Source organism: Centropristis striata, chromosome 11 (genome assembly GCF_030273125.1).
Source record: "Centropristis striata isolate RG_2023a ecotype Rhode Island chromosome 11, C.striata_1.0, whole genome shotgun sequence".
NCBI classification, from domain to species: Eukaryota; Metazoa; Chordata; class Actinopteri; order Perciformes; family Serranidae; genus Centropristis; species Centropristis striata.
In genome coordinates, this window is record NC_081527.1 from 33,033,740 (window position 1) to 33,044,663 (window position 10,924).

General features: G+C 37.1%; 1 protein-coding gene across 1 annotated transcript; it reads left to right on the plus strand.

Annotated features, from left to right (window-relative positions):
• The first annotated feature begins 2,681 nt into the window (after positions 1–2,681).
• rheb (Ras homolog, mTORC1 binding) lies at positions 2,682–10,492 on the plus strand. Its single transcript, XM_059345387.1, has 8 exons — positions 2,682–2,989; positions 3,852–3,923; positions 6,102–6,169; positions 6,940–7,022; positions 7,136–7,192; positions 7,309–7,356; positions 7,734–7,815; positions 9,718–10,492. The coding sequence occupies exons 1-8, from the start codon at positions 2,917–2,919 to the stop codon at positions 9,808–9,810; spliced, it is 576 nt and encodes a 191-aa protein (XP_059201370.1). The 5' UTR covers positions 2,682–2,916; the 3' UTR covers positions 9,811–10,492.
• The last annotated feature ends 432 nt before the right edge of the window (positions 10,493–10,924 follow it).

Sequence of the window (10,924 nt, forward strand, 5' to 3'; positions counted from 1 at the left end):
TCTACTGGGTAATGTGAGAAAAGGCAAAGAGGAGTTTTATTACAGTAGATCGGCCTATTTATTCTAAACATCTGGTAGACTTCCAGTGTTGGTTTTGTGCAATGAAATCAGTGTCCTTATTTTACCTTTAGTGCTCTCATTATATAATCTGTTAAACTCAATAAGATTTTAGTGATATTAATAAAAACTTTATTCGTATCGCACCTTTCAAAACAGAGTTACAAGGTGCTTGACAATAAAACAAGATGTAATTAAGAACACATAAATAAAACAATTAAACAATTTATAAAACAATGTTAAAGAAGGAAAAGGTCAATAAAAGGCAATATGATAAAAGGGACTTGAAGAAGAGATTTAAAAGATGACACTGAGTTTGCTTCCTGAGATCTCCAGGCAGGTTGTTCCAAAGGTTCCCTAAATAAATTCCTTTATTTCCGTTATTATATTTTCATTTACAGATCCCATGTATATATGTTTGTGTATCATTATTGAAGGTAAACTACTCCTGAGGTTGACAGAAACAGCACAAACCTATGGGTCCTTAGTTGTAGCTACAGGTCTGTTACTGTCATTCACTGTGCTTTTGTTTTTTGGTGAAATTATAATGTACATTTTACCGTTTATTGTGCCTTAGTGTGGCCTCATTTAATAAGGAGTTTACAGTGACCTCATCTGGCTGGAAGTATTCAGATCCTTCACTTTGTAGCCAAAGTCAAAGTTTTACCATAGTGCAAGGTTGTAGTTAAAATTCTCAATCCTGTACACAGGCATTGTCTCTGGCCCCTCCCCACATCCACAGTTATTCATTCTAGTATTTTTGTGGGCCATCTACAGATTAGGGCCCTGTACTCAATACCCCTTTCCCCCTAAATCTGTCACCCTTCCTATAGTGTAAAAATGCTCAATCACAGATACAAGTCCTGCCTTTTATACATTAAAATTCATGTATAACAAGCATTATGACAACTAAATGTATCCTTTATGTATATTTATAATACAAATAATATTCAGGATGTTACAGTGCATTTATGTGCTGTAGCAGGTCAAATTGGACCTGTAATCTGTAAACTAAACCATATAATGACTGTGCTGTAACTCATTAATGCTGGTGTTTATAATGACATTTCTCACCAAATGTAAGAAAACCAGCTTTTCATGGGTTAAAAATGGCTCAACGCGCCCTCTAGTGTTCTAAATCAGACCCTGAACCTGCAATGCCAATGCTGACATATTGGGGCAAATAGCTGGGACTTCTCTATGTATTCAAATAAAATAAAATAACATTGATGTCTTAAATATCAAAGCTCCCCACGCACACCCCTTCTTGCAGCCTTTGCCCACTTTGTAGCATTTTTCTAAATAATGCAGTGCTTGGAGTTACGCTCAGACCTGGGAGTCAAGCAGTAGCCAGAGACTCTAGGTCCCCCCATATATTAACATATGCCTGGTTTGCCTCTCCTGGGGTGAAGTTGCCTGAGGTTAGGATATGTTATATTGTATATCATTTTGTATACGGATGGTAGTTTCATAACAATGCATCATTTTTCTTTGTTTTTTTAATGTCATCTCAATTTGCTGATATATTGTGAAGTAGAAGTAGCAGGAACCAGGAAATGACAACACGAAAACCATAAAATTGTATTTCAGTACAGTACTTTAGTAAATGTACTTAGTAACCTTGTTAGCAGTATATAGTATTAATTGTTAAATATTTAAATCATGTATGCTATCACATGTCATTCTCTTATGATACATATTCCTATTTAGACTTTGGCTGTAATACCCATGTGTATACCCATCATTTATCCTTCTTAGTAAGTATTAGTAAGTAAGTATTCAGATTATATAAATACATTATAGCAAGAATATTGTAGAAATGCTCTGTTACAAGTTACAAGTCCTGCATTTAAAATGTTATGGAAATATAAAAGTTGTAGCATCATAATACACGTAAAGTACTAAAAGTAAAATTAGTCATTATTCAGAATGCTCCTTTTCAGAATAATGTAGATTTTCTAACTGGATTATAATTATTAATTTGTGTATCACTTTAATGTTGCAGCTGGTAAAGATAGTAAAAAGTAACTACTTTATAAACTGCTGGGTATCATTTGAATTCATCCCTGAGATCAATAAAATCTTATTTTAACCTTTAATAATACATCATATTTATGTGTTGATTATGTTCTGTGTTATTAATCGAATCTACAAAGTAACAACACTTATCAAATAAATACAATGGTGTAAAAAGAACGTATTACATTGTGATAATGAGTTTTATGAGACTACTATTAACTGTATATGACCACTTTAAAATCACTATGAGACCTGTATGATGAATTATATCGTGTATTGATTTGTTATTTTTGCGTCTCTCTTACGGTCAATACTGAACAACAACAGCGTGTCCATGTAATACATAAAATAAATAAAAAAATAATGCCGTCTTCATTGGTACCGTAATGTCAGCATCCCTGCTCCCTGACCCTAAAGATGTGAATGACATTGCACCCGACCACCCAGCACGTCACAATGCATGTAGCAGCCAATCACATTCCAGGAAGCCGGATCTGCTTCTTGACGAGCTGCTGCCTCGTCCAATCAGCGTTTTACAACAGGCACGAAGGCCCTCCTTCACTCCGCGTGTAGCCAATGAGATCCAAGCAGTAATTACTAATTCATTACATTGCAAAGGGGAGTGACGCAGTTATTGTAGATCTGTAGATACTCCATGCTTTTTTTAACATGACCTGAAATAACATTGTTTTCCCAAGCCTTGGACGTAAATATCTTCATTATAGTAAAGCAAAGAAGAGGGACTCCTGCTGGCATCTAGAGGCTGTATGTCGAATCTCTGCGCCCCTTGAATTTTGGATGCCACTCCGGTTGGAGGTTGCGGTACACCCCGAGGACTAGATGCCAGGACGACCACGAGATATGCCGCAGCCGAAATCACGAAAAATCGCCATCCTCGGGTACAGATCCGTAGGTGAGTCCCGCACAGACGACGTGCACAGTCAAAGGTGTTTGAAATGACACCTAAAGGGCCTCTGATGCGGCGCTGATGCTAGATTTCAGCGGCCTTTTTTGGGTCAATTTAAGCCCATTATGATGCGGGCGGTTTACGCCTCCTATAATAGAATTAAATTATAGGGATCTGTCACGCAAACATCTCACAGCGATCGCATGAGCGCCACCAGGTGAGCCGTGGCCTTGCGGGTTTTTATCACATGAGGCCTCCAGTAATGTGCTCTTCAACATATATTTATATATTTTGACGCTAACTGTCCTTAATGATGCGCCTCCATCAGTGACCCCAGCCCTGATTTAAAGACTGCCGTGCTTTGTGAAGGGCCTGGAGGTCCACCAGCGTTTGACGCATTATTGTGCGGTTTATTTTCCCGTATCTGAAACCAAAGAATTTGTATGCGGTGAGAGGATGTTGAGGATGGCAAGATGGCACACGCAGATAGAGAGACTGTAGGCCCAGCCAGCATACCAGCACTAACGCAAAACCATGTCATATTCCCGCACAGACTTGTATTGTGTTTATGGCTGACTACTCTATAATTAGTTTATGTAATAAGCATCTCCCATGGTATTCATTTAGGATTTGTAGTGTGTATTTTGTAGCTTTTAGTAGGTAATGTTGATTTTTATTGATACTATGATGATACTTATTTTTTCATTATGTAGTTAGCAGTCACTAATCCCTTTGTCATCTTTATGCAATTTACCCCTGAGCCACAGTCAACTGTTCATGAATATTTTGCTAATTAATTTTCACATTATTGGTGATATTCTGACATCTAAGGGCTCCCTGGTTTATAATATACTTTTATGTTTTGCAGGAAAGTCCTCCTTGACAATTCAGTTTGTGGAAGGCCAGTTTGTGGACTCCTATGACCCAACAATAGAAAACAGTAAGTGGGTTCAGTGGTTATAAGCCATTCAGATCTTGATGCAGGTCCTCTTATTATCAGTTCAGTTAGTAGATGACAACCTAAACAATAGACACACAAAATATAATAGATTTTGCTGCAATCAACAGTTCCTCTGCTCTTTTTTTCCTTTATAATGTATTTTAGAAAAGTTAATGTATTTTTTATGAAAGTAGTATAGGGGGTCTTTAGGCAAGGTCACTCACAACAAATTAAGTATTAATATGGAAATTTGGATTTACTGGTTACTTTTAGGATGAAGACTTATGTCCTGGATAATATGTCACACTTGATACAAATGACACAATGTTAAAGATTAAACCAGTGGTTTCCAATCTTTTTGGTTTTTGACATCACATTTCAGATGTCTGTGAGTTGAACAACTGCACCAAATAGTGTTTTCCCCCCTCTAAATGAAACATGCTTTAATTTAAATAAATGTTGAAATTATCCAATATCTCATCAAAATAAAAATATTAAAGATAAAGTCCAAAAACTGAAAACAGATTTGTCACAATCTCATGTCATTTCACAATGATTATATACTTTTACCTAAGTAGGATTTTTATCTGAATAAGTCAAGTATAGGTTGTATTATCCTCTGACACTGCTGGGATTCATCAGTTATTCATGTCTAAAGTTGTGTATTGCGATGTTGTAGTCGTTATCATGTGGCTTAAGTAGGGGATTGCAGTCACATGGTAACAAATAGCTAAATTAAAGATATGATATGCAACTTTTCAGCATTTAATGACTACTAGACTCAGAAAATATACATTACAGAGTCCTAGGTTGTGTCATCATATTTTTGTTTTGTTTGACAATTAATGCAACACTAAAAATATTAAATTTGCAATGATTTAAAACAGAAAAGCTGCAAATCCTCATATTCGAGGAGCTGGAACTTAAGAATGTTTTACAATTTTGAGAAGGAAAAAATGTTTTGAGCCAAAGCTTATAGCAGAATAATCGTATGGCCAAAATGCATGTTTAAGGCTTCATTTGAAAGGTAACATCGTAGGGTTCCTAAAAAATTGACCTGTTTAGCATGTGGCTAAAGTCAACTGAAATCTGTTCAAACAATCTAAAAGTTTTTGGGTCTCACCCTATCCTTACCCACCAGCAAGGAGGTGGCTTGTACGAGGTTAAAGAATTATCAATCAATGTTATGCCATTATATAGCTTGGGTTTTACATTTTCCTTGTTCAAACCTGCATTTATTTTGTTGAACTTGATGACGAATGGATGGTAAAGGAACTCTCCAAATAATCTTCCTCTAAATGTTTCATAATAAATTGTTTGTTTTCATAGAAACATTGCCTGTTACCGTTAATGTAGACATCTGAAGTGCGCATCCAGAAATCCTCCTCTATAACATGATTTCACTGATAGAGGAACACAGAATTGTTAGCCAGCAGGACGTGATGTTCCCTCTGATTCAATGTGTCCAAACACTACAGTACATCAGCTGATTTCACCAGTTTCAACACTTTCAGTCAGGAGAAAACTTTCTTTGGAGGAACTTTGGAGAAATCAGCTGGTGCAGTGTCTGGTCAGAGTTAAAACTTGTTCAGGAATAAGCTTGGAAATCACTGGCTCCGAGGGGAAACTTTGCCTCAAGGCACTTTAACAGTACATTGTGCCGACTGAGAGGACATACAGTAATTCATCAACCGCCTAAACACACACATTCCCAGACACTCCAGAGATTTGAGTCTAAACTCTACCTGTAGGCTGTTTTTCTTTTTCCCGACATGTTCGCTCACATATCGCCCTGTGTTTCTCGAGTGTGTGGTCTGTATCTATAAATAATCTCTGGATGGTTAACATAAAGTGAAGTGTCAGCGTTATCAGCGAGCTGCTGCAGGCGGTGCAATCCCTCAGTCCTGTAGATAATGTGACCCATCTCCAGGCAGATATTGACATTCCTGTACTGAATGAACTCAGTGGTACCGAAATGGATCCATACGGAGATGTGCACTCTGAAAACGTAGAGTAATGAAGATGCAGTATAGAACTGTACAGTAGAGATGGTGTTGTATCTGCTGTAATTGTCAGTCTTATTTTGAAAGGTATTTTTCTTGTTCTTAATCCATTTAAACGGTTTGATTTGTCGTTTATATAGGTTTACTTCTTATGTGTCTTTTCTTTTAATTGCAGCATTTACTAAAATGATCACAATAAATGGACAAGAGTACCATCTTCAGCTGGTAGACACAGCAGGACAGGTATGATTACTGACTTTTATTTAAATATCTGTGATTATGATGGTGTTATCTCATAGTTTGGTGTTAGCTCTGCTTCATCGATTAGTCAGTATTATTATTCATTTCTTCTACTCCAAACCCAAACATATGGAGCACAACCAATTTATCAATCAACTTTTTTTTACAGAACATATGATACAGAAACAATGCTTGGCTTGATTTAGAAATTGTCTTAACTTATTTATATATTCATTTTCATTTTTATTTATTCTTTATTTAAATTGTCAGCAATTGACAGACTCTGAACACACAGTGCTGTTTAGCTATTTCTATTATTTATTTTTTAATTTTATTTAGAGGGTCAGCAATTGGTTGATACTAAACTATTTAACAATTTTTATATATATATATATATATTATTTATTTATTATTCAAATGGTCGGCAATTGATTGATACTGAACTGAGTACATTTTTGTTTTTATTTTTTTATCCTTTTTTTTCACTGTTTTTATTTAGAAAATTCCTTGACCATTTAATCCATTGCATGTATGATGTATAATAATGTTAAATATTCTTAGTTATTTTTTTAAGAAAGCAGCCCTTTGTGTCCCTTTGCAAAGTTATATTGGTGCACAATTCATATAGAAAAGGTCTATTTTCATTCCAGCTCAAAAATTCACTACATTTGTGTTTTTCCCTTTTAAAATCTGTATCAGACTCAAAAAATAATATATCAGCCAGGCTCTAGTAACTCTGCACACTAATTTGTTCACAATTTCTATTTCTACAGGATGAGTACTCCATCTTCCCACAGACCTACTCCATAGATATCAACGGTTACATTCTGGTCTATTCAGTTACATCCAATAAAAGGTAAACTTTAACTTCTCCTTTTTAAAAGCAAATAAATCTCTATTGAATTCTGAATAATGAGTTGAAGCTGCATTAAAATGCTGAAGAAGAAACTTTGCCCCTGTTTGTTCCAGCTTTGAAGTTGTACAAGTTATCCATGAAAAACTATTGGACATGGTGGGGAAAGTTCAGTAAGTACCGCTTCTTCTTCTTCATCTTCTTTTTTTGCTTTTCAAGGCATTCCAAGATGTATGTAATATATCATGCACGAATGACAATGTGCCATTTGCTTTGCCCTCTAATACAGAGTACCAATTATGCTCGTCGGAAACAAGAACGACCTACATATGGAACGGTATGTCCTCACACGCGCTTAAATTGTACATTATGTCCTTTAACGACAGTTAAGTATACGCATGAGGAACAGCACTTGACAGTTTTAGTCATCATTTCTGTATAATTTCTGATAATTTCATTGGCAGAAATGCAAAACATCTCTGACACCCAAACAGAAATACAGAGCAGATGTTACAGTAATATGTGGTTCACAAATGACCCGAAAGAAGCCGTTTCTAAACGTCTTCTCATACGTGTCCGTGTGTGTTTGTGCAGCCGTGCAAATAAACCCTTACTCAGTGGAAGCAGGACTGAACTCTGTGGGTTGAACTCTGCAGCCTCACCTTGAAATATTTATGTGTTTTCTGCTGTGTGTGTACTTTTTTTTTCCTTTAGAGTAATCAGTTGTGAAGAAGGAAAAGCATTAGCTGAATCCTGGAACGCTGCCTTCATGGAGTCCTCAGCTAAAGAGAACCAGGTAAGAGCCGAAAGCTGCAGAGGTCATATTCAGCAGAGCTTTTTATGTTTGTTTTTGTGGTTAGCAAGGCTTCAATGTCTGTCCGTTAATAAGATACCCAATTAAAATTACCTTTTTATATATTTAATGTGTGCTATATTACTAGTTGGCATTATTTTGAGGATTAGATCGATAGATAGATAGATAGATAGATAGATAGATAGATAGATAGATAGATAGATTTATTAATCCTTTACGGGAAATTATAGTGTCACAGCAGCTTCAAGACAGACATAAGTGCAAAGTTATTTTTTTGTGTGTATTATAAAACAGCATATTATAGCAGTTGGTGTTAAAGACGTCCTGTATCTCTCTGATTTGCACATTTTATTATTTTATCAATAAGGATCTAAAGTTAGACTTCTTAAAAGGGAACCCATCTGATTTTTCAGATCAGTTGTATAATGTCTTACGTGGCTTTGAAGGGAAATTCCTGAAATAAATAATAAAATATTATACTCTGATGATAATCAGGGGTTTTTCTAGTTGTGGCTTGAAGACTACAGATTTGTACCAGAAAACTTTTGGGGCAGGGAGTTTGGAAGATGTGAGGAAGGGCAGACAGATGTATATCAAGTTGTATTAGAGGAAGTGTAGGATCCAGCACTTTTGGGGTAGATGGTAGATGGTAGAGTGTAGCCACTGAGAGGTCTTTGAGTCCGTTAGGTTTAGGCATGTGGAGTGAGGTTAGTCAAAGTTTGGTTAAGAATAAGCCAATCAAATATGTCTTTTGCAAGTTTGTGGTAATACATCTCATCCATAGTCAGTGTATGACCTACAGTAGATGCAGTTGGCTCACCTCCAGTTTGAAGAAGCAGGCAGGAGCACAGACACACGTACTGCTGTGGAAGGGTGCAGCCTAAAACCTGAAGCCTACTATGCTTCAAAGCCAACAGACTCCATTAACAAAACAGTCACTTTAGGTCACAGAACACAGGAGCTGCTGGTCCAGCGATGCCTCGATATATGGGTTTGTTTGTGTTATTTTGTGACTTTGGTGTTTGGATTTACTAGTCACACAGTAACCATTAGGTGGCTAAATTAAGTTTGGCTGCTAGAACAATACTAGGTGGTACTTTACACTGACTATTGATAGGCACCTTGTACGACCACACTGGATTATTTTTGATTACTCGTACATATAATAAAGAAAAGGTTTTGCTTCAATGGGTCACGTTTTGCAGAATACAAGATGGTATGCTTTTCTGCACAGCATATATGAGCAAGAGGGTCAAAGTTCAAGTCGCAATGTTATGAGGAAGTAGTATGTCCCATTTATATGCATAATACATGCAACAGTACGTGGTTTGTAAAGACGGCTGGAGTGCGTATTAAAGTGAAAAGAATGTATGCAATGTGGAAATAAATGAGTGTTGTGTTTGCAGCTTGTTGTACTGCCCCCAAGTGGCCAAAAATCTCCAATTTTATCCACCACAGTCTCTATCTTTCAGTCATCTCATTTTTATTAAACCCCTTGAGCAAAAAATTACCAACAAGCTTGCATCACGACCAATGGGAATCGATTCTTGATACCCTGCATCCATTTTCCATCATAGCCAGGTTTCATATTCAGGAAGCCAGTTTATCTGCTTGAAATCAAGTTAGCAAACAACAGCTTGACTGTCTTTAAATGCACTTAAATACAACACTATCTCTGTTGTGCTTAAAGTCATCAAGGCTCCACTGGATGTAGCGAATTCTGCTGGAAAATTCAAAGTGGTGTGACTGAGACATGTGACAGCGTCCTGTGTGTGTGTGTGTGTGTGTGTGTGTGTGTGTGCGCGCGCGCGCTCATGTGTGCACGCTCGTGTGTGTGTGTGTGTGTTTGTGTGCGTGTATGTGTGTGTGTTTTCTCTCTCTCAGACGGCTGTGGAGGTTTTCCGGAGGATGATCCTGGAGGCAGAGAAGATGGACGGCGGCGTGCAGCCAGGAAAAACGTCCTGCTCCATGATGTAGAGCCGCCCAATCAACACACAGGACACTGCACTGGGATATCCCGTTACTTGAAGGCTAGCTGCCAGTTCTCCTCCACCTCAGCTGACTCCACCCCTCCAGGGTCCTAAATATCCAATACTGTCTATTTATGGCTCTGATTCCACTGTTATTTATCAGTATTTCCTATTCCCTTTTGTCATCCTCGTTTTTCTTTGTGTGTTTGATAAAAAAAAGAAGAAAAAAAGAATGAGTGGCGGTTCCCTTGTCTTATATCTCCACCAAATCCACCCCTCCTCCATCTCTGTGCTCGGCACTGATGCAAAACACAGAACTTCATTTGGGTGTATCAGAAAAAATGTTTTCCTGTGCTCGGTAATAACGACTACCGTTAAGTACTAAGGCCAGAGATAGTAGTGGCATGATGCATCTTAGCTTCTCATTACGCGGCTTCCATATAGGCAATGAGTCCTTCTCTGTTTAAATAAACATGAGATAAGAGAAATGTCATGTCTGCCATGCATACGCTCTGAGAAAGGATAAGTAGACTCAGACGTTTCTTCTGATACATCGCCGGCTGTTTGGTCCCTCCAATATATACAGCTCTTTTTCTACTTCATCTCCACGCACTTCTCTGTCCCTCAGTTTGTTTTCATAGCGGTTACTGTCAGCCAAAAAAAAAAAAGAATCTGCATCCATTTTCTAATGTTGAAAATGTTGTACAAATGTTTTTGATTGTAATCATTAAAGCAAAAAGTGGTTATGTAAACCAGGCTTGGGTGTTGATTATAACTTATTATTATTACTGGGTGAGAGTTTTGTCTCCTAAACATAAGCAAACAATCATTTTTGTTTTATTTCATAGGGAGGGGGCCATACAGAAGCATGAAACTGATGTGCTGCACATTGAGTTTATAGCTCTTGAAAATCTTCAACGCTTGTTTAGCCATGTCACTTGTATAATGCAGTTAAGATATGATAAGTTAGAGCTTTCAGTGTAATAAAACCACAATATACTATAGGCACGGAAGTACATTAAAATACACAAAACACCAGAAACACACAACAATAGTTTTACTATTAGTTGAAGAGAGGTACAGCTCTGATTTGTTTTTAGCAGGCATTTAAGTTCTAAAAA

Excerpts from the sequence above, each read along its gene's own strand:
- rheb (XM_059345387.1), top strand. The coding sequence starts at position 2,917 with ATGCCAGGACGACCACGAGATATGCCGCAGCCGAAATCACGAAAAATC. Across the intron at positions 2,990-3,851 it reads CCTCGGGTACAGATCCGTAG|GAAAGTCCTCCTTGACAATT; the intron begins GTGAGTCCCGCA and ends TATGTTTTGCAG. Across the intron at positions 7,357-7,733 it reads AACGACCTACATATGGAACG|AGTAATCAGTTGTGAAGAAG; the intron begins GTATGTCCTCAC and ends TTTTTCCTTTAG.